The following is a 24,174-nucleotide window of genomic DNA, read 5'->3' as shown; positions in this document are numbered from 1 at the left end:
CAGTGCTGTTACGCCGGTCAGGAAGGCTGTTGCCATGCATGTCCTCCACGCTTAACAAGTGCCAGAAGCTGCATTGGGCTGTGTGAAAATGGAGGAAAGTATGAAAGAAGAAGAATTTTACACCTGCCCTCTTTGAGGTAGAAAAGGGGCAGCTCAAACTGTCTCCTCAGGGGAAACTGAAAAAGTTTGTTCCTCCTTTTCAGCAAGAAAATCTTTGTGTGTGTGACCAGCTTTTGACATAGACAAGGAGGAAAACGGTTAGTAGTCTGACAGCCCCGGGGTGCTGATGCCAGCTGGAGCAGCTTTTTTTTTTTTTTTTTTTTTTTTTTTTTTTTTTTAAGTAAGTACTTCAGTGGGGGGGAAGGGCCTGAAATAAGTAGTTAAAAATCTAGAAGACGGGCATCCGCTTCTCGGAGTGCTGGGAGGGGCGGCTCGCCCGGCTCTGCGCTGCCGGCCTGCGTTCCCAGCCCCGGCGGGCCGGGGGCAGCGGTGCGGTGCGGCGCGGCCCGGGCCCGCCCGCCGCGGCGCCGGCACTGCGGGGGGCGGGCGGGAGGCGGCCGCCGCCGCCGCCGCGGGGCCCGGCGGGAGCGGGAAGGCGGCTGCCGAGCGCGAGCGCGGCGCCTCCCGCCGCGCCGCCGCCATCTTGCGGGCCGCGCTGCCGCCCCGCGGCGGCCGGGGGGACCCTGCCGGCGCAGCCGCTCTGCCCCGGGCGCCCTCTGCGGGCGCCGCCGCCGCCGCGGGAGGCCGGGCCGGGCCGGGGGAGGCGGGGGCGCTGCCGCGGGGCGGGCCGGGCCTGCCGGTGCCGGCGGCCGCGGCGAGGTGCTTCGCCCTGGGCCGAGGAGGAGCCGCTGCTCGGCGGCGGCGCGGGGCCAGGCGGGCGGCGGAGCAGGTAAGCGGGGCCGCCCGGGCCCCGCCGCCGTGGGGCAGCGCCGTGCGGCGGGCACCTGCTTGTGGCGGCGGCGCTGCCGGGGACGGGACGGGACGCACCGGGCTGCGGCTTTTCGGCAGCGGAGCGCCGGGATGCTCCGTGCTCCTTTGCCAAGCCGGGACGCGAGGCACTACGCCCGCGGCACTGTCCTGTCCTGTCTTTTATTTTAATCTCATTTTGAAAAATATCTTGCTGTTTACTTCATAAACATGCATCTACTAACAAGCCCGAAGATAACTTTAACTGAAGATTAAGGGAAGAGATGTTTTCCATTTATTTTTCTGGTCTGTTATTTCCTGCCCTTGGCAGGAGTTTTCTTCACTGGGACTTGTTCAAACACCGGCGCTGATGGATTTTGATGTAGCTTTAGGGGTTGCCATTTTGAGTGCTGCCAGCTCTGCTTAGGCCTCCGCTTCCTCTGCCTCTAGACCGCCTAGGTAGGTACCGTCTTGTAGCAACAGCACAGGGAAAAAACGAATGAAAAGGGAAACATAATTCTGGAGAACAACTTGCCCAAAGAGATTTAGGGTCTTAAATGTCTGGTGGCATTGCCTGGATTTCATGCGAGTGGTGGCCGGGGTTAATTGCTGTTAGGCTGCTGTCCTCTATCTGCTTGTCTAGCTCAGTGATGAGAATGGTAAAAATTGTGGTTAGTCTGCAAAAATAGGAACTGGAGTAATCACTTCTTCCCACTTAATTTTATCACTGTAACTCTCTAGACTTCCTCTCTAGACTTACCGTAGAAACTTTATGTGAAAAATGTATATGATATATTCTTGCCTGAGATTGAGGGTAAGGTACTAGACCTTTACGAATGGTAAATTTTCATGCCCTGATTCCACTTCCAACCACCTGAATAAATTTGTATGTCATCCTTGAGATGTTTCTAAATTGCATTAAAGTGACAAATGAGGTCACATTGTGGGATTTAATTTATGAACAATTAGTCTTGCTGCTGTCACCAGAATTATCCTGACAGTGATTATCACCTAAAAGTTGAAAGTGAAGGGCCAGAGAAGGTGTATTTTGATGCATCTCTAATATTGGCTTTTTTTTAAAAAAAAAAAAAAAAAAAAAAAAAAAGGATGAAAGGGATTTTTCTGCTTGAGAAGCAGACAACTGCTCTACTTCAAAGAAAGGAACTTGATGTTGCTTAACTTGCAGCTGCTGGAGAATTCAGTTTGTATTCTGGTGAATTTTAACATTTTACAAATATTGACAAGCTGCAATAGAAGTAGGCAAATATCATTGCTTCAGTTTAGTTCAAGAGGATGACAAACTACACTAGTTCCTTGCTCCCTTGCTGTTGCTAATCTTCATACCAGGCTTCCTCTGATGCTGTTCAAACTGTCCTTCCTTGTGAGTTCAAGCTGCCAGTTTGGCTGCAAGCAGCTGCTCTTGATGTAGTCAATAGCAGACAAGGCAGTGTTATTCCTAAAAGCTATTTATTTATTGGTCTGCAGTTCCCAATGTATGCAGCTGTGAATGGGTTTTCAAGGATCAGATCTCAGTCTGAAATCCTTGAAGGGAGAACCAAAAATGAAACATGCTGCACAGCCAAAACCAGATGCTTTCCTTTGGACCTATGTTTAATTTCCTTACTTTGGTGTTATTTCACTAGTTAGTTATGCTTACTGAGAGAACATTTGAGTTTCTGTGTATATGTATGTAAGGCGTGTGTGTGTATGTATATATATATATATATATATACATAAGAATATACAAGGTTTTAGTTCTGCAGCAGACTTGACATTGCTGATTGGATTAAGAACCATGAACTGAAAAGGTTTTTGCTCATACAAGAAGCTAGTTTGAGTTAAACTCTAGGTGTGATGAGGCGGTATGTTAGATCTGTGATTAGTCATCACATGATCTCGTAACAGTTGTATCAGCACGTGTATCCTAGAGAGTGAAAGGAGCTGAGAGAAGTATTTGCTGTGTGAGGCACCATGCTGTGAAGAGCTTGCAGAGTATTTATTCTAGAGAGGCAGGTGTTTTCCAGAAATGCAAGTCAGGTGTGAATGTTTTGGGATGTAACCATCTCTGGGCTCAAGAGATGGTTTGTATTCAAAGCTCTCTGAGGAGTTCCTGTCGTAGCTTTACTGTGGTGCAGCTTCTTTCTCTCTCTGAAAATTATGTGGTTCACCAAAGCCTGTGCCTGGCCAGCTGCGCAGGCAGACTGCCTTGGAATGAAGTTTGGGGTGATGATAGCCTGCAGGAACAACCTGGCACTCAGGGGGAGGAGGCACAATTTAGCACTTGCTGCTGGCTGGTACAACTACAGTACAGTCTTCTGCAAGTTTGTTTGAGTGAGTCCTGAATTATAAAATGGGGACAAGGGCACTTCCATTTTTCCTAGGGTTTTTATGAGGGCAAATAATGATTTCAATACAGAGGGGAGGAAGTGAGGTGCTTAGCCAATTTAGGCAAGATTTTGGCTTAAGATTATTTTGACTTTAAAGTATTCTTCGGTGAGATAGAGAAGAGCCTTCATAGGTGACTCTGTGCAAGCAAAAAAAATATTGGTAGCTCAAAATGTTTTTTAGGAGAAAAGGAGAGGAAAGAGAAGCAATAGCTGCAAAAGTCTTTCAAACTGTTTATCTATAGTATGGCTCTTGTGAGTAAACATGTTGAAAATAAATTTCGTCATTAATATTGACACAGTGGTAAGAGATATGGCCTTGGATAAGAAGGCATAGGAGATGAGAAAGAATGGCAGACTTTAGAGATAGGTACAGCCAGGATAATGCACTTCCACCACAGATAGTGTTGCATTTGTTTTTTTAAAAAATCTCCAATTTAGCTTATTGCTGAAAAATGCCTCAACAGAGCAAGGAACAGGTTGAATCTTGTTGCTGAGAGCCTTGCCTGTATGAGTGCTGCAGGTTCCAAAGCTTGAAGAATTTAAAGTGGGGTTGCATCAAAAATTTACATTAAATCTTTTCACCTTGCTGCTGCTGTAGAATGGGGTTGCTTCTTCAAGAATTTGACATTGCTTTATTACAGTAAAGGACAGAGAGATTTCCAAAGTTTGATACTTTTCTAGACATTTTGGAAACCCCATCTACTTTTAAGTTTCACTAGTAGAAGAAATGGTTTGCTGCCTGCTCTATTTACTGCAAATTTTTTCCATTGTTATGTAACAGGTAATGCTTTGAGTTCTGGTCTATATACATCTAGATTAATTTATCTTCTACAACATTTAAAAAAAAAGCAGCAATTAAAATAAGTGTTACTTGGAGTGAAGCTCATTTTCCATAGGAGAAGAGGTAGCCAAGGCTACTGAACAAATTTGGATGATGCAGGTGCTCAGTCCAGATAAATTACAACAGTTTGTAGTGTTGGTTACTGAAAACCTCAGACATAAATACAAATTATGAATTAAGCAGTTAATACTACATGTGAATATGCGTATGCTGGCTGCCAGAGTATGAAATAGAGTGTACAAGATCTCACCTTTGCTCTGACTTGATTTATTTGCTTATTTACCTAGCTGTTCTTTATCCCCTGAGAATAGGATAAAAAGAAGCTGGTAAGACTCTTAAACCAACTTTTAATTTGCACAAGTCTAAACACTAAGCTATACAAAGACCTGGGCTGAGAATTGGAAATCTCAGCTTTTCCCACTAGTATGTTAGATGACTTATGTCAAACAAGAATGCCTTTGCCTTAGTTTCTATCTCTATAAAATGGGCAGAGATTATACTGGCTTCATTTCAAGAGTGCTTTGAGATTTACTCATGACAATTTTAAATACAGAATTAGCTGGTGGACTGCATAATTTTCAGAGTTGTCACCAACTCCATGTCTGTTTCCTGCAAAACCTTGTCATAAATCAATGAATTGATGTTGTCTCTCTTCATCTTAGTCTTCAGACTTTATGTCCACATGCATACAGACACTGCATTCTTATTGTCTGCTCTTTCAAAGGGGATCATTGGAAAGTAGTGAAGATCTGGAGTCACAAGATATGTCTGCTGTCTATAAATACTTGATTTAATTTAGTGGATATTTAAATTTAACTGTCATAGGTCTGAAGAAATTTATATAGGAATACTGGTAAGTGATAGTATGCTGAATTAGAATACTCAATTGGCTGCTGTGTTGTATGTGGATTGCAGGCTAACTGGAAAGGTGTATCATGTTAAAATTAGTGCTTGATACTGAACAACTGAGTGAAGTTAAAGTTGTACAAAGCAAGATGTGAGCTTGAAGAGTGATGATTTGTTCTCTATAAACCCTATCTTGAGGATAGAAAAAGCCTTACCATAAGCTTTCGTGTGAGGAGTGGAGAAGTTACAGACCTTGGTCAAAATTAATCTTCCTTGCCTGATGCTCGGTTCTTGTAAGGGCTATTTCTCTTATACTAGTTATAAAGAAAAACAAGAATAATAAGAAACATGCAGACTGCCTCTTGGTATTGTGAGAAGAGGTATGACTACTTTCTAGAGTAGGTGACAAAATTCTTCTAAATATGGTGTCTTATGTTGATACAAGCCTAATTACATTAATATGAAGGCCTAAAATGATTTGGACAACTCCTTACACTCACGTGACTGCTCTGGACATCTTGCTGTTTTGAGACGAGAGGTAACTTTACACTGGAACAAATTGCAGGAGCAATGTTCCTGCAGATGCATGTAGACTGAAGGATTTTTACCTAAACTGGGTTCATACCCTCTGGAGCCCCAGGGCTATTTGTTTGAAGAGATATTGCAGAGCTCTGGTAAAATGCAGGCAAGATGGTGCTACTCTAAGTTAGTGTATCTGCAGGCCAATTTAGGCAGGTTCTTAAATATCTTACAGGTCACAGCCAGTGAGAACAGGATGGAGTGTTATCTTCTCCAATAGGCCCTGATTTTACTATGGTGTATGATGCTAAACCATTCAAAGAAAAAAGATTTGCTTCACGTTATTATATTAACACGTGTTTTAAACTTTATGCTTTGTCTGCTGCTGGATTTGAGGCCCACAGCTAAAACTCCTTTGGAGAAGAGGAAGATTGCTCCTCAGGTTTTGCTTCTGTGGTTGTCTACTCTGAATATTTTTTCCCTTTGGTCATGGTGTAGCATATAGGAGTTGTGGACTAGAACTCAGTTGTGCTAGCTGCTGTGCAAACATGACAAAAAGTTCACTTCTTTTTGAAAAATACTGTATATAATTTAGCTACTGTGATAGGACAGTACAAGCCACACTTACAGGTAGCATATTGGCAGCCCAGTAAATATTGTTCTTTTTATGAGTATCAAAACCATAAAGAATTCTAGTTTGGATTTAAAATAATGAAGTGGGATACTTTTACTGATTCTTCGGATGAACTGCTTCTGAACATTAGCATGCTCATGGGAAAAAGCACAAAAGCAACTGAGAAATTTATTAAGATGTTCTTGGCTGATCAATGGTGGGAATAAAGCTCTCGTTACTAAGTAAGAGATCAAGAGAGCATACAGCTTGCACTGTAACAGAACATGAAAACAAGTCTGATGTGGGAAGAACATGGAAGGATGTACAAAGAATGAACTGATATTGATAGACTAGGAGAATTACCCTTGTAGTACTGTAAATTGATTTGAATTCAGCAAGATTACATTTTTCCAAAAAAATAGATTTTTTTTTTCTTTTTAACCTTTGTCACTCACTTCTCTAGCAAAATAAATGCATGGTCCATAGTAACTGAGGAAGCACATTTTGAGAGAGTATGAACGCTCTGTTTCAGGCTCGCTGGACTTGATAGCAGGATAGTCACAAATGAGATCTTTGAGACAGGATGAAATGGTGGTTATAACAGAAGAAATAGGTCAGGATTAGAAGGAAAAGGAGAGAGACAGATCTATGAGTCATCTGTTCATAATTAAATTAAGGTTTGTGAAAGTGTGCAAGTAGAGGATGTAGGGAGTGGGGGAAAGGAGGAACAAGGAAAGAGCCCTATCAGCACCCACAGAAATTTAGAGGGTTCCTCCCATGTAAATGCTGAAGGAACAGGTAGAGATGGGAGGGGACTTAGGAGGAACTTTAATTACAAAAGATATGCGAAGGGCCATATTTCAAAAAGAGGATGATTATGATCAAGGTGTGTGATGGTCAGAAAAGATGAAGTTAGAACAGCAGTTCTGAGAATTTAACAAGATTTTGGCCTCTAAGAGTTTTGGTAAGAGCTGTTTCAGGGACAGAAACTCGATTAAATAGGCTCTAAAGATGGACCTGAAGGAGAAGAGCTCCTGGCCACTTTTAAACTGTGCATGTGGGAGCAGAGATGAAAGGGTAGTTGTTAAAGAGAGGTCAAGAGTTGCTTTTTTAATATCGGGAGTTTAAAATGTATTTTTACACTTTAAGGAAGGAGAGAGAAGCAAATTGAACATAATTTAGAGAGGACTTGGGATATTATCCCAATAAGGTCATGGGGCAAACAAATGGGTTTGGAGAAGAGAAACACAGTTTGATAATTGAAGATATGGAGAAGATGAGAATTGTAGCTGTTGAGGAGATAGGTAAAGTTACTTGTTGCTAACAAGTACAGAGGCAGTTTTAAAGAGTCTTGTGCTTTCCTGCTAAAGCTAAGCAGGCTTTTAGTGATGGTCTGGCAAAGCAAGGGCTACATTGTGACAATTTAGCAATTTCTGTTTTCTAACTGGAAAAGCTGAAATGCTGTAAGTTATTCTAAATGATGTTTAGATCCTAAAATAAGAATAAAAAAAAAAATACTTCCAGCAGATTTTCAACTATTTGAATTCCCAAATTTCATTTCATTTTAATATTTCAGTTTTATCCTCATATTTCAAGTTGAGATTGGGGTTTTAGCCTCTGCATCAGTTGTCCAACTCTTCCTGGTGAATTGTGTAGATATGTGAAAAAAGGCTATTTATATAGAATGGCTTTTCCTCTTTACTGACTCAGTGCATTTTCTCTGTAGCTACTTATTACTTGTCTCATTGTTTATTTGTAATGCACTGGTAAGTGTTTACAGTATCTGGCTTGCTGACAGAAATGTAAACATGCACAAACAGTGATACAGAAGTTAATAAATATTTTTGTTTACTTTACAGATGAGACCTTTGCATGCTGTTTTTTTGGAAGAAGAGGTCAAAGAAAATGGATAGTTATTCAGACTTCAATGCAAAGAACCTGTCATCTTCAGCTAATATGTCCATTTCTTTGCCTGGGCAAATTGGACTCAATACCACCAGTAGTCCTCCGTCTATGTCAATAAGCAGGCTTTTCCCAGCACTCTTAGAATGCTTCGGAATAATTCTCTGTGGGTACATAGCTGGAAGAGCCAACATTATCACATCGACTCAGGCCAAAGGACTGGGAAATTTTGTCTCCCGTTTTGCACTCCCAGCTCTGCTGTTCAAAAACATGGTGGTACTTAACTTTTCTGATGTGAATTGGTCTTTTCTGTACAGTATATTAGTTGCCAAAGCTTCTGTATTTATCTTAGTCTGCATTTTAACATTGTTGGTGGCCAGTCCTGAGAATCGATTTAGCAAAGCAGGTTTGTTTCCAATTTTTGCTACACAAAGCAATGACTTTGCACTGGGATATCCAATAGGTAAGTAGCTACTTATGCTTTCTTTTTTAAATTATTTTTCATTGCTCTAGACAATTTTGCTTTCACGTTTCTATAGTTTGAAATAAACTTCTAAACTGAAGTTGTGAACTACATAAACCATTTTTGAAGTCACATCTCTTGAGGAAATTCTTAAATAAATAAACAACCCTCAGATTATATACTTTGTAGTAAGAGAAGAAAACTGTTAACTGGCATGAATGAGACAAAATTTAAAACAATCTGACTGTAGCTGTCTATGACTAAGTGATCTGGCCATATTAAGTTAAATCAGATTTTTTTTAAAAAAATGTAATATATCCTTTTAAAATTGGTATAAACTACCTTATACTTACTGCATGTTAAGAATGTCCATATGAAAAATTACCAGACTTGCTCTGCAGAGCAAAATTCCTTTCTGTACAAACTATGAGCCTGGAAGTGTGGCTTCTGAAATACCTGTAGTGTTTTTTTTTTTTACTAATTTGGTATTAACTGTTGATCTGGCTCAAGGAAATCATCTAGCATAACATTGGTGTCTACCTGTTGTGACATTCACCTGTTGAAACTTTTAATCTGTTCAGAAGAAACATCCAATTTCTGTAGTACTTAAAATATCTTAGTTTATGTTGCAAAAATCAAGTTTTATCCACTGGTCTTTGTTCTATTGTAACGAGTAGACATGCGAGTAGAATATGTCTTGGGAAGGAAAGAATACTTTTAAAAGCAAGATTATTGTATGATTTGTAGTAATTTGCATTTGTTTGTCTCAAATTGGAATTTCTTATGACTGTGATGATGCCTGTAATGATTCTTAGTATGTGCAGGTAACCATCAGTCCAGTGTAGTAAAAAAAAAAAAAAAAAAAAAAAAAAAAAAAAAAGGCATTCAGAATATAACTTGTATAGCTGTGTACACTTTTTTTTGTAAGCCTATATTTGAATTTCAAGCAATATAAATTATTAAACTTAATTTTATCTCAATCTATAAGGCTATTAATTTCTTCCCTTTTGTTAAGCAAGATTTCTTTTTCCTTTTTTCTGCTAATGGTTTGTTGATACACTTTTAGCCATATGTACCATGATACTTAAGAAACAGTCTGTAGTTGGGGCAGGTTTCTTCTGCCTACTGCTGTCTGAAATGCAGTAGTTGATACCTCCTTTGGGAGATTGTTCTGTGCCAGCGTAGCCTGTGGGCTACCTCTCACTTGGCTGACTTCTGTAGCTGATGTGGAAAAGCACACTGCAATCACCAGCAATTCCAAAATAGACCTCGAGTGGATGGCATTTGGAGAAGATGCCAGGACCCTACTGTATTTGTTCACTGCTCCCTGAAGTGAAAGTACTCTATGCCTCTCAAATGCTCTTGAGATTACTCTTATCATCCAGACAAGGTTATGAATAAAGACAGGAAACAAGTTTGTTCTAGCAAAGTAAAAAGCAAGATATTTAATTACAGAATTGAAAATACAGTTATGAAACAGAAGCTTAGACATGCAATTCCAGATTATATTTTGCAACAAGTAGCTCCATATTTTAGTTAAACTTGAGGAGTTGGCAGCCTTGTTCTTCCTGCTCCAGGGTAGTATGCTCAGGAAAATCCCAAATCTTTCTCATTCTCCTAAAGATTGCTGAATATGAATAAAATATAGATAAATGCAGTTGCTGCCTTTTTCTTCCATAGACCAAAATAGCATGTTTCCCTCAGTTGCTTCTTCTGAGACCTATTCTGATTTTTCCCCAAGAGGAATAGCACAAATAGGGCTGTGAGGATTACGTCTTTGTTTCTTGGCCTTGGATTACAATGCCAGTTAAGGTTTCTCTCTCTTCCTTTGACCTTCTCTCTGCGTCCACTTCCACTGTATCTTTCTAGTTAAAAACATCTTTCTACTTTGAGTGACTTTCACGTCAGTTTACTTTTTTCAAATATTTTGCTACTTTTAAGATGTATTATTTCATAATTCCGATACATGCTTGTTACCAAATTTAAAAAATTTTAGTTCATTAAGAGCTTTTGCAGAATGCCTAACTCTATAATAATAGAGGTTATAAACACTTTAGAGTTCTTTATTTCTTAGACCTGTTTTCTTTCCTTGTTCTTTCCTTTCTCCTCTTCTCCCATCCCCAAACTTGTGCCATGGTTGGGCTTTTGCTGTCACATGTGCAGCCTTTTTACTGTTAGGGGCTTGTCTGAAGTGTTTGGAAGACTAGGCTACACAAAAAATGCCTCTTTGTTTTTGTTTTGTTTTGTTTGTGGGGTTTTCTTTTCTTTTTCTTTCTTTATGCTTATGGTTATAGGTAATGTTCTGTATAGATTTAGAGGAAAACTTGATGTTTTAATGGAAATAGACAGCAGCAGTGAAAACAAATTTTTTTGTGATTTAAACTTCCTCAAAGGAAAAGGTCAGAGGGTTTCTCCTGTAAATAAGCATACAGTTTAAAGGAACAGTCAATGAGTACTCCTGCAATGGGATAGCTTTCCTTGAAAATGGCAGAATGGGAATTGTCAGAGCAAATTGTCAGAATTGTCAGAACAAAAGATGTTTTGTCAATATATGTAAAGAAGTAGATCTGTGAGCAGAGCTGCTCTTATTTTTTTCTCTGCATATGCTACTCTGTTCTGTATTCAGCCACAAAAAAAATGAAGTTGCGTAAGTGCCGTTGTTACTTATAGTCACATAAAGTACAACTCAAACTTCTACAAGCATGTCAAATTTTTTTAATGCATTATGGCAGATATTAATGGCAGATACTCTTTACTGTACATGTTGAAACTAAGTCATTGTTAGACAGGATGTGAAGTTTTTATTATTCATCTGGAAGAAGTATACCGAGGACTCCTAGAAGTAATGCAGTTCGTTGTGTTACAATTTGTTGCAAATTTAGGATCCTTTATTTCAGCATAGCAGCATAGCATAGCTGAATTCCTTTCACTTTTCCTGTAACCATTGCTAATAACTTAAGCACTCTGAATAACATTAATTATGTGAAATGCAGAAGCTCTGAATAGAAGTGAGGTGCTTAATCTAGTAATGTAAGGAAAATATCTGAAGGAGGACTCTTGTAAGTAGATATTCTTCTAAAACCAGAAGTATTCTGAAAGTGTTTTGACTTGTTGCTCCCACCTGATATTCTTGGTTTTGGAGAGACTAGTTTGTTAAAAGGATCAAGCAGCTCTCTGCTTCGGCTAAAGTATTCAGAAAACTTGTTATTGTCTCTCACAAAAGGTTTATCCTGACATCATTTACTATTACAAAATTGTTACTAAGAAATGAAGTTGAGACTTTTTTTCTTCCTTTATTTTGTGTCAGATGTTATTTTGAAGTCATGCCTGTATAAATAGATTTCAATTTACATACAAAAATGTCTATCCCAGTTGTAGCTAGGAAAAGGAGGTCATTTTTAAGATTTTTCCTTCATAATGCTTTTTTGCATGTCTGAAAAATTATTCTTGATAACAGTTCAAACATACGCAATGAGATCAGAAAGTTGAGGTTTGTATACTGATTTTTAATTTTTTCTTAGCACTAACTGAGGTGTTAGTGTTCAGTTGCCACATAATGTCTCTTGTGGAACCTACTTCTGGCAGTTTTTAGTTCAGTAAAATAGAAGCATATATACATGTGTGTGTATTTATATATGTACATATATACATAAATACACACACACTGTATGTATTTATCTAAAATCTGCATTATATTCTCTACCGCTCTTTGTGGAACTTGCAAGAATCATGTAACGTTCATGCAGTTACTACTTGTGAAGCTTAAGAGTAGTGACAGAAATACTTGGATGAACCTTTTTTATAGGGATGGCTGGGCCTGAGAAGCTTAATTTTGTGTTTCCTGTTGTTGCCTCAAATAGCTTATCTGACATGAGAAAGAGGATGTAAGGAGCACTATAAGAATGGCAAAATCTATGATTTCTTGATTAAGCTGATAACTAACCAATGTAATGTATATTCTCACTCTTTTTCCAGACAAACCACGTAGATCAGAGAGGAGGTGAATGGCTTAATCTTCAGAGTCAGCAAATACAACATAGCTGTGTGTCTCTGAAAATTAATTGCTTAGCCAGGGTCACAAAAACAAGTTGCGCTCTGAAACCAGAACTATAGTCATAGCTCTCATCCTGTGTAGTTCCACAGAACTAATTAATAATTTTATTCTAATATATTTTTTATTTTATTATTAATTTGTTGTGTTTTATGTAATAAGTGTAGAAAGATTACACTTGACTTACCCATTGATAACTGGTCACCTTTCAGAGACATAAGACTTTTTCTAAGATGACCAACAACTTGCATCCTGCAAATATGCTTGTGTTTCTCCACAACTCTCCCATGCTCTCAGGGAGAAAAATTGCCTTGTTTAGCATTTGGGATGAATCAAATGACATGTGGGATTATTTACATTGCTTAGCAATATTAGAATCCTTGTTTCAGAATGATTTTATTTTCTGTACCTATAGAATATTCATAGAATCATTAAATAGTACTGGATAGTTCATCTTTGATCTTTAGTATATTCATTACGTGACTATGGCCTAATGGCGAATAGATGTACTTTTTGTAACTGTATCTTACATCAGCTGTAAATGCTATTGGTTCTGAAGGATAAGGCTATTTTTTTTTCTAGTTTTCAGACAACAAAAACTAATTTCAATATTAATTTATTTTGGAGCTGATATATTATCACTCACTACTTCTCGTTTCCTGTTTTCTAGTTGAAGCTTTATATCAAACCACTTACCCAGAATATCTCCAGTACATTTACCTAGTGGCTCCAATATCTCTTATGATGTTAAACCCCCTTGGGTTTATCTTCTGTGAAATCCAGAAGTGGAGGGATAATCGCACTCTGTCGCACAGCAAAATGAAAATAGTGGGCCTAGCGCTCCTTCGAGTTTTGCAGAACCCAATTGTATTCATGGTCTTCATAGGAATTGCCTCAAACTTTATTCTTGGCCAGAAGATTCCAGAATATCTTGAAAACTTCCTCGATGGACTAGGCAGTTCATTTTCTGGCTCTGCCCTTTTTTATCTTGGACTAACTATGGTGGGACAGACAAAAAAAGTGACAAAGAATATGTTTGTTGCACTGATCCTTCTCATCACAGCTAAACTGTAAGTTCAGCTTATTACTTATGCGTTTTTTGTTCTTTAAAATATTTTGGTATGTTTAATCTGTGAATATACTGATCAGATAGCTTTGCTCTCACTCGTTGTAGTGGTACTAAGCTTCACTTCAAGGATTTTGGATGATAGTATATTACTATTAACTGAAGTTAGTCAAACCACAAACCTGTTGTCAAACTCTGCAATGAAAAAAAAAATAAAGCTTTTATGGCTTCATGAACTGTTTGCAGGTTTTTCATCATATCGCTGTTTGGAAAATTAGTGGCTTAAAATTTGCTGATTAAATAGTTAGACAACAGTAAATGTAAGTATTACTTGATTAACCTTTGCATTTTCTTTGGATTAGACGATATATCTCTAAATTGGTTGGTTTTGCTCGCTCTGTCTTTAAATCTCCCAAACTATTTTGAGCTTAAAAATAATCACATCACACTCTTAAACTGTCTGATATTTGAGCTAGAATAAAAGATAACTTTTATATAGAGCTTATGCCATCATTATCTTCCCTTGAATATAGCTCAGTTGCTGGTGAATTAAATATTTTATTTGCTATGGAGCTAAGTTTGCATAATGAAACTATTATTTTGATTAAATATGTACTGTAAAATTTGAAGATATGAAAATTCTATAAAAATTTGAAGATTTGAGTATCAGTACAATTAATTCATTAAAATAATTAAAAATAATTAAAGTAATTAAAATTTTCTAAATAGATCAATGATACAGGTGCTAAGAACATGAGAAAAACGAATGGTGGTTAATATTATCACTTTGCTTTACTGGTGAGTCTATGTATTTCTACATAAGGCTCGAATAGCAAGTCTTTGTAAAATCTGAGATATTGCTAAAGGCAAACAGAATAGCATCAATCGAGGTTCTTTTTGCTGGGCAAAGAATTTCAGAACTGAATACTTAAACTTGAGTCCGTGTTTTATGTTAGAAGTCTTAATAATGTGGTCTGATTTTCATAGCTGATGACTGATTGTGGCTGCTAATAATTTAACAGTTGAAAATTGAATTTTGTTTTTATATTTTACATTTTGAAAACTAAGTCATACAAAGAAGGTATCTCTGACCATTAGAAAATGTATTTATATCCCAGAAATTAATTGGTGTGTTTTTTAATGTTTCTTTATATATATATGTGTGTATATATATATATATATATATATTTTAAATTCTGACCAAATTTGAAAGCAAGTGGTAAATGTCGTAGTAGCAGTAAAGGCAATCATTAAAAGTGATATCATTATTTTACTTATCAGGAACAGTATTCAGACAGGCCTTAAATGTCAGTTAGTTCCTTTTCTGAGCAAAGAGGAGTCCAAGCCTATAGGCTGAGTAATTTTTTTTCCCTCTTTTCAGACTTCTGATGCCATTTCTCTGTAGAGAAATGGTGGAACTCTTGGACAAGAATGACGACGTAGTCAATCATACCAGTTTATCAAACTATGCATTTCTTTATGGAGTCTTTCCAGCAGCACCTGGCGTGGCGATCTTTGCAACTCAATTCAACATGGAAGTAGGAATTGTATGTATCTTTATCAGTATATGTATGCTCTTTATCAGTATATTGTATGCTCTTTATCGGTTTGTATTAATTTTGAACTTAATTTTATAGATCAACAGGTTTTAAAAAACTTGTTGAAATTACTTCCCTGTAGTATACTCTCTAGGTTTACTTATTCTGCCTGGCTCCAAAATCTGAATTACATTTTGAATTAAAATTATTAATTAACCAAAGTAATTTTCCTGGTGTCTCAAGTGCCTTGATAGTGCAGGTTTTTAAATAAGTCATCTTTTTCTTTTTTTTTTTTTTTTTAACTTATGATTCTAGAATGAAGAACTAGAATAACTTTGACCATAAATAACTTGTATCTTTTTTTTTTCTTTTTTTTTTTTCCAAAAACTTTGTCTTTGAGCTGCTGTTTTGGTTGGAAAAAACAAATGTTACTGATTTCAGTGAGAACAGTGTTGACTAACTGCTGAAAATTTCTGGAAAAATCTTGTGGTTTAACTGATTCTGTGTTTCCCTCCATTTAAACCTTATAGAAATGAATTTGATTTTTTTAACATAGGGTGTATCAATTACCTTTTCAACTTAAGGTATAAATCATGTAGCTTTTTCTGTCTGTTTGTTTTTTGTTTTCTTTTTCCCCAGTTGAGGTAATATTAAAACATTCCTCATGACTTTCCTTGTTTGTTAATGTTCTCCATTTTGGCAAAAAATGGACACTAAAAGTAAAGCTTTGTTAGGTGGAATTTTGTACTCAACAGTCTCAGGAAATCTTCTACTCATACTACAGACCTCTGTTTTAAAACTCACAATTCCATCACTGTGTAAATTTTAAAAAGAAGAAAACAATGAAAAAACAAGGTAGAAATCACTTAAATGTAAATGCATATGGCTTCTTTTTCTCATGCATTTCCTTTTAGTATTTACATAACTACATATTGCTTATTTATTTCCAGTGTGACTATTTCCATCCAAAAGTAAATTGTGACATTGTAGATTCACTCCTACACTAGAGTCAATAGTGTCTTTGACATCTGTGAAAAAACTCTAAGAATTTGCAGTGGGGAACTCTATATTCCTTATATTTCAAAAGCTTCTTTAAAAAATCCATTTAACAGCCTGTAAAAAACAGAAATTATAACTAGTTTGTCATGGAAAGAACACCATGATTGGTTAAAGGTCTATATATGTTTAAGTCACGGGCATAATTTTACAGGTGGAGTTATTCCTAAAGACAGATTATTTAACCTGAGATCTGATTAACTCTGCTCTTGTTTCTTTTTGCCTTTTTTTATGCAGATTACCTCAGGCATGGTGATAAGCACTTTTGTATCTGCCCCTATCATGTATGTTTCTGCTTGGCTGTTGACCATTCCATCTATGGACCCCAACCCGCTGGCTTCTGCACTCCAAAACGTTAGCTTTGACATAAGTATTGTCAGCCTCATTTCCCTGGTAGGTGTTGGCAAAGTGAGATACCATAACAGTACTAATTTACCTCACAGGGAATAATTACATCAAATATGTGGATATCATAATCTTGGAGGGTATGTAAAAACTTCCGTTGGAACTGAAGCTCCTGAAACATTAATGAATATTTAATTATGAAATTTTAATTGGGAATTTTTAATTTAGCTTTATTAATTTCCTTTTCTAAAAATTCTGGTTACTAGGTTCTTAAAAAGGGATGTGCCATCCTAGATTTCCAATGTGAATTGTATTTTGGCTTTACAGGTGCTATAAATAGTGTGCTTATTTTGTTTGCTTTTTCAAATAAAAACTTCTATGTTTGAGGGGGCTGGGATTTTCATAAACTGATGTTTCACTGAAATCCTCATGTGAAGTGAAGTGAAGTGAAGGCTGCCCCTTGCTGTCACAAGTCATTTTGGAAGATTAAGTAAGGGTGAGGTGGAAGACTCTTCAAAGCCAGATTGCCAGTTTCGTTGTTCATTCCTGAAGACTTAAAGGATTTACGTATCATTGAACAGCCAGGCTTCTGCACATCATAGACAAACTCTCAATACTCTCTGGAAATACTTCAGCATCAAGAGAACACACAGATATGTCTTTTTTTTCCTGACCATATTTCCTGTGGCATAGGGACTGGCAGCTGATGATGTGGAGCTGACTGTATGAGGCATGATGCTAAGAAACTTGTCAAGAAGATTTATTGTATGTTTAATTCCAGCTTAGTTTGCCAGAATATTCATCTTGTTCTTCTGAGATTTGTTTGTTTGTTTGTTTTTAGTCTTAAATTCAATTTTATCTTGTGTGTTGCAGATCTGGTCTCTTATTGTTATTCTTCTGAGTAAGAAATACAAACAGCTTCCTCATATGATTACAACAAATCTACTTGTTGCTCAGGTCAGTACTGAGAACACCTCTTAAAAGAAGACTTATTTTTAACCTTATTACAAGATTACTCTCTACAATCATATCTTTGTAGTTGTCTGAGGGCAGGGGAATCTGATGTGTGATGTGTCTAAATGATTTTTATGGCTTAGAATGTGCTGTTGGCAGAATTAAAGGACACTTACTGGTGGCAGAATGTATCTGAAAGAGCAGTGTCTGAAGTAGAACTGTGAAAAATCGGAATGGAGAGTAGCTTCTGAATTATACTTTTAGCATTTTAAGTTACTTTCAAATAGTGTTAATGACACCTTCATGTCAGTTTATGCCATCAATGCCATGGTGACCAGCAGTGTGCGGGTGACCTAATTCAAGGAGCAAAGCAAAGAACTAACCCGAATGATGGTTAAGGTCCCTGACTACCCTCGCTAGGGCATCGGGCAGGTGCCACTGCTGTTGCAGAGAGGAGGCATGGGAATGCATGGCTGGTGGCTAAGGAAGGGCAGAGCCAAATAGCTATGACTTAGATTAATTTTAATTCTTATTTAAGCTTAGAGAAAACTACATAGAGTTCATGTTTCTCCTTCTGTTGAAGTCAACTGCAAAGCTGCAGTTGAGACCAGCCTGTGCTTGTAATATATCTGTTCAGAAGGTGCTTTAGGTGTTTTAGAGAGATATACAGTGCAAAATAATGAAGTCTTTAAGGTCTTATCATGGGGTCAAATTTTGAATAAAATTATATATGTGAATTTCAGGTGCAACAGCATGAATTTAATGTTAAAATGTTTTTGAACTGTTGTATTACCTTTGAAGCCTATTTCTTCAATACTAAAACCGTTCTGTGTGAGGTACTACAGGGTCAAAACTTGTATAATTTTTGGTTAAACAATACCTGTTGGTCTCGGCTTTGTGTCCAAATCATTTCAGATAAATTGTTTGTACTTAACAGAAGCTTTGCATTTTACTTATTATAAGATACATAAAAATTAAGATTATGTATTTGTGTATTTTTCCTGACTTGTCTTAGTCCAGCTTTCTCAAAGCTTTATATATGTGCTGTCACCATAGGAAAAAAGAAAAAAAAAAAAAAAAAAGGAGGAGTACTGTAGTCAGTGATGTAACTGAAATGTTGGGCTTACTACTGCAGTGTTTTACAGCTGTGAAAACTATAAAATTTATAAAACTACACTCCAGTGAATATGGGGATGGAGTCTGAAAGCTTATCATAACTATGCTGCACTGTACTTGGTTTTTCTTGCCACCTGGCTTTCCAAATTCAAGCAATGGTGTCTCTTCTTTCTTTTCAGTTTATTGCTTGCATTGGAATGGTGATATGGAATTTCATTGTTAAAGAGAAAGACATCACCATACAGATCCTAGTATTTATATTCCTGTACAGCTCACTTTATAGCACCTACCTGTGGACAGGTATGACTTTGGGGGGAGAATTAGATATTATAATAAAAGATCAATGCACTGAAATAATTGGATTATATTCTTCAGAGTGATTACTAATATGTAATTCTACAAATGTTATATGTAGACACCTGTAAGTTGTTGCCAGGCTGAAGTGCTAGCAATGCAGACCAAAATGTCAGGCACTGTTTCTTCTATTGGTAGTTTGTGCCTAGACAGGTCTTGTTCTGTAGGTATCTGTAGATAGCAGCATTGTTAGCTTGTAATGAGTGACAAGAACTTGTTCTCAAGGCAGAAGCAATTATAAACAGACTGAATGGTGACAGGTTGCTCTTCAGCAATGCAGAAGTTTATTGACAATTTTAATTAATGCAGAATTTAAGATTTTAAATTATTCAGCATTATGCAGATTAAAAAAGAATAGCTCAGAAGACTAGGAAATACAGAATTAAGGGAAATACCATAGTGATTTTAACATTTTTTTCCACTGTCAACTGCAAGTTCTAAAGAAAATGTGTTCTGTGGGTGTAGGTGAATAACAAAAGGACTGCTTGAAGTAGGCAGAGTTGGAGGATGCATAAAAGAATTTGCAGAACTTTATTATGAATGAGTTTAGAAAGGAGATTGTGGCTGTTCAAGAGACTTTATATATGATTCCCGAGTCCAGAAGTCTAAGGGTTTAATTCCTATGGTGTTTTTTAGAGCAGGTTGTGTTTCAGCGTTTAGCGGATAGGCTCATGATTGGTATAACTTACATAAATAAATACTATCTTTGCTTCAGCATGGAGAACTTGATTTTATGCTGGAGGACTTGTGTAGCTCATTTTTCCACATGTTCATTGGTACTTGCAAAGGCTGTGTTTGGGTATGGGCATGCACCTATACTGCAAATGAAGGAAAGTGTCACTCAAAGAGGGCACCTATGTCATTTGCCTTAAATCCTAAAAGCTAGGATGTTGAATTCATTTTTCTAGATGAGGTAACCTTGCTACAACAGTAAGTGCTCTTTGTGAGACAGCTTTTTTATTTTAACTTTTAAAGACAACCATTTTTGTATGTATAGGTGTTCAAAGAGACACTCATGTGTACTGCAATTGCTAAGTCCTATTGCATTCTGCATAGTGAAAGGCTGATATGGGCCATTAAGCTACAAGTTACATAAAAGTCAATGTTCTAACATGTTATATTTTCACTAATCTTGTAAAACGCAACAAGAGAGCCGTATTTTAACCATGTCTGTCTTTGGCAGTGATTATCTTCAACAGAGAATGTGCTGGGTGTATATTGTCCATTCATTACATTGTTACCTCTTCTGTCTTTTCGACTTTTCATTTTTCCCTCTCTTTGTTACTTCCCAGTATTGCCTGTTTTTATTTCCCGCGTCATTTTCCCTTAGGAGAGAGTAGCCCACAGGTAGGACCTACAGGTTGAGGAGCTGAACTACAATGCAGTAAATAGTCAATGAGCTTTTGTCAGTGAGTTTTCTGGTATATTCCCAAGGAGTAGGCTATATTGGCAGATTCAGAAAATAGACCTAAACATACTATATATGTAAAAATAAATTCAATAATAAATGCAAATTTCACAAAAAAATAACTTTATGCAGGAATAATCAATTTTTAAAGAGACATTATTACAGAGTACAACATGTCGAACTGGTAAGTTAGTATTGTCAGTCTAGAACAACTGTTGTTGATATGTAAATAAACTAGTTACTTATATCTTAAATATTCTTATCACATCTGTTAAACATTTGTGATCTTTCCTAAGTATTTATAAGTGGAAGTGTGCCAGAATGTCTTCAATGTTTAATTAATAATATTTTGGGGGGAAGTAATAGGTGTTTCTATTTTACTGTGGTGGAATAAATGTAGAAAAACAATTTTAGACTATTAGAAGATCTGAAAAAAGAACATCTCCATAACTGTCACTTCCCTCTTTAGTAACAAACAAGACATTTATTCTATTTGTCCTAGGTTTTCTGTCTTTCTCTTTGTTCTTATTGAAGAAGAGAGAAGCAGTAAAGATTCCCATAGGATTCATTATCATAGCTGGATGGGGGTAAGTTAATATGGCTGTTTTCTTGTAGAGTAAGTGGGAGCATGCTAATTAAGCTGCTTTGACTGCTTGTATTTTGCTCTTTCAGTATCCCAACACTTCTGGTAGGAATCTTGTTAATAGTTGGTGAACGTAACAACAACAGCATTGACTCTGCCTTTTTTTATGGGAAACATCAGGTATGAACATTTCTGTCCTAATCTCTTCTTACTTCTGCCTTGTCTAATACGTTATTGAGAAACTGTGTTCTCTGGTTGCTTCTAATGTAAGTAGCTTTCGGTCAAAGTATACGTTTTCATAACAATGGTATCTAGAAGATCAGCTTTAGATTGACATAAAATGTATATCTTCAAAGGACCATTAGAAAAACTTGTTTAAACAAGGACCTTTACATTTGGGCAGCTATGGCTAAGAAAAAGAGGGAGTAGGCTATCTTCCCCCACACACACACCTCGCAAAGGAGGCTTAGAAGTGATAATGAATTAGAGTCCTTTTCCTGTTGTCTACTCTGTAGTTTAGCTTGACAACTATCTAAAATTATTACTGTCTAACAGCTAATTAATGTCTTTTGGCCTTTAGTAGATAGGATCTGCATTACATGTGTAGTAGGAAGACTTCTCTGCTCAATCAAAGGTTGAAAGTCCCTGAGCCTGAACTGCAGTTTTTACCAATAAATAGTTCCTTTTGACAAAGGATGTGAAATGCACTAGAGCAGATACTTGTGGTGTTTGCTCTTTGCCTTTCTTATGGATTAAGATGCTCAAGATTATTCATGGCACTTTCACAAGTACTAAAATAGCCTCACATTGGACTCTGGGTATGGGTGGCAGATGATTAGAAGGAAAGGATGATTAATGGGGTGTTCCCCATTGGAGAAAGCATGGAAATAAAGCTGTGTCAGGGTGTCAAGAGCACATTCCTCTTTAGAATTAAAAGTATGTAAACAGGACTTAGAATGGAGCATTAATGATCCTGAGAGGAGGAAAGGTGATGATGAGAGAACCTTTTTGGATTTCATAGGAAATACTTTGGAAAATGTTTTATTTATATAAAATGTGTCCCCATCGTTAAAAAGAAAAATAAATGAGAAAAAAGGAGCTAGATTACTCAGGCTGAGAAAGTTGGTCTGTTGTACTGAGCGCTTTTTCAATGCTACAAGAGCAGTAACTGCAGAAAACTGTCTCTATTCGGATACATTGATTAGAATATTCAAAAAAGTACTGAAGCTAGAAAGAAAAATATATGCAGGTATTTTCCTTTATCTTAGATGTGTTTTCTTTGGTCTCTTAACAGATAATTACCACAGCTGTGATCCTGTTTGTTAGCATATTGATGTCAGGTATCTCACTTATGTGCATGAGCAGAAACAGACAGGAGTCAAATTATGAGATCTTGAACCCATATTCACCTCGTAGCCCAGTGGAGGAGGCTGAAGTGGAAGAGAGTGAGGGGAATCAGGTATCAACTACAGTGCCTCAGCCTTCTGCAGGGCCTTCTGCACAGCCTTCTGCAGGACCTTCTGCACATCTGTTTGCAGAAAAAGGTAGAAAAGTGAATGTGTAATATGCTAATAGCTTCAGATACAACAGAATTCTGTTCTGAATTTATTTCTGACTTGGGAAGAGCTGTTGTTTACAACTTGAAGTGATATTCTAGGATGGAAGAAAACCTAGATAGAAGCTGTCCAAGGACTTCGGTTTATGTTTCTAAGGGAAGTCTGGGGACTACCACTGCATGGGTGGGGGAAGTGGCTGCGGGAAAAAAAAAATATATACACACACACACACACACACACACACACACACATACATATATACATATATATGCATGTTTTTATGAAAGTAGTGATGTTTTGATAAATGTGTGATAAATACAGTCCAGCAGTCACTTTAGGCTGTTTGCCTGCCAAACTGTCTCTTTCAAAATGAATTATATGCCTTCAACATTGATACAAAATATGTTTCTAGTCCTCCTTGTTTGTGTTTAGCCTCTTGGTCATTTACCTTATGCTTTTTCGTATGGTTAAAAGTAACTGTATTGTTCCACAGTGGTAGTGCTAGGTTAAATATTTCTATATATAAATAGTGAGACTCATATGCCCCCTCTGCGGATTGCAAGAGTTATGACTGCTTTTTCCTCTGAAGTTATTTGTGAGCATGATAGTTACAGCTTTATAGTATATTTTGTTGCACTTAGAAAATTAATTACGGTAGTGAAGGAAACTAACTATCCCTGTTACTCTATGTGCTTAATAGGCTGTTGTTCTTGTCAAACAACAAATGGTGAATTATCCTGTGCTAGAGAGAGCAAAACAGTGTCAAATTCCATTGAAAGCAAGATTCCTCCAATTGAGGCAGGTAATACAAAAGCGTATCCCTGTTTAATACTATAAACTGTTCCATAGCATTTTTGTGTGTTGTTCTCACAAAGAAAGTATTTGGGCTGTTCTCTCAGCTGTACATGGTTAGCTTCTCTATTCAAGTCTTGGACAGTATGTCAGTTGTTTCTTTAATTCTCTTTTGCTTGACAGTTATTGGTAATCTTTCATTGCTCAAGATGAACAGTTTCGTTTACCACTTTAACGCTTCCTTCTGAGCATTCAAACTTCACCTTTTTATCACTCTTTTGTTTGGACAATAAGAAATTGAATGCATATCCCCCCTCAATTTTAGCAGTTTTTGACTTAAACACACTTTCTGCATTCTCATATTCATATCTTTGGTGTTCTAAAAAGGCCTTTGAAGCCCATATTTTAATTATGAGGAGCAAGCATATAATGCAGACTAGATAAAAAGACCATGTTGCTGTATTATCCAAGTCTGAGGAAGAGAGAAGTGGCTGAAGGGCTTGAGAGACTGTTCAGCACCTGATGGAAAATTCTGCATGTTTAACCCATTGTCATCTCACGCCACTTTCAATAGCCAAAGCTATCTGTAGTGCATCCTTTCTTTTTTCCTGTTTTCTTCTTGTTGTTTTTGCATCCTTATCAAGAAAGTTTGTTTTCATATGCACTGTTTGGATATAGTATAATTTTTAACAAATCTGAATCATTTCACACTGAAACATACTTAGGCATATGTCTCACAAAATACTAACTTTATACCCTTTATAGTTATTTTCAACTATTTTTTTTCTCTAAAGTAATTCAGACAAGCATCATAAGAATGCCTGCAAATGATGGAAGAAGACAAGTTTAATTTTCTTATCCTAAAAGATAAGATGCTG

General features: G+C 37.1%; 1 protein-coding gene across 4 annotated transcripts in view; it reads left to right on the top strand.

Annotated features, from left to right (window-relative positions):
- The window catches only part of GPR155 (G protein-coupled receptor 155), a 36,059-nt gene that overhangs the window by 3,457 nt on the left and 8,428 nt on the right, over positions 1-24,174 (top strand). For 2 of the 4 annotated variants that reach the window (XM_062578457.1, XM_062578460.1), the window contains exons 1-11: positions 798-889; positions 7,972-8,477; positions 13,199-13,598; positions 14,976-15,141; positions 16,426-16,581; positions 17,407-17,490; positions 18,783-18,903; positions 20,868-20,952; positions 21,038-21,128; positions 22,243-22,492; positions 23,205-23,306. In XM_062578457.1, the coding sequence (XP_062434441.1) occupies positions 7,985-8,477; positions 13,199-13,598; positions 14,976-15,141; positions 16,426-16,581; positions 17,407-17,490; positions 18,783-18,903; positions 20,868-20,952; positions 21,038-21,128; positions 22,243-22,492; positions 23,205-23,306 (1,948 nt within the window). In that variant the 5' untranslated portion in view covers positions 798-889; positions 7,972-7,984. Of the gene's footprint in view, positions 1-797; positions 890-1,040; positions 1,366-7,971; positions 8,478-13,198; positions 13,599-14,975; positions 15,142-16,425; positions 16,582-17,406; positions 17,491-18,782; positions 18,904-20,867; positions 20,953-21,037; positions 21,129-22,242; positions 22,493-23,204; positions 23,307-24,174 lie in introns of those variants that run through there. The other 2 variants (XM_062578458.1, XM_062578459.1) reach the window with 2 other exon arrangements.

Source organism: Rhea pennata, chromosome 6, assembly GCF_028389875.1.
Source record: "Rhea pennata isolate bPtePen1 chromosome 6, bPtePen1.pri, whole genome shotgun sequence".
Taxonomy (NCBI): Eukaryota; Metazoa; Chordata; class Aves; order Rheiformes; family Rheidae; genus Rhea; species Rhea pennata.
The sequence above is the reverse complement of the archived record's forward strand: the minus strand, read 5'-3'. Positions and strand labels throughout refer to the sequence as shown.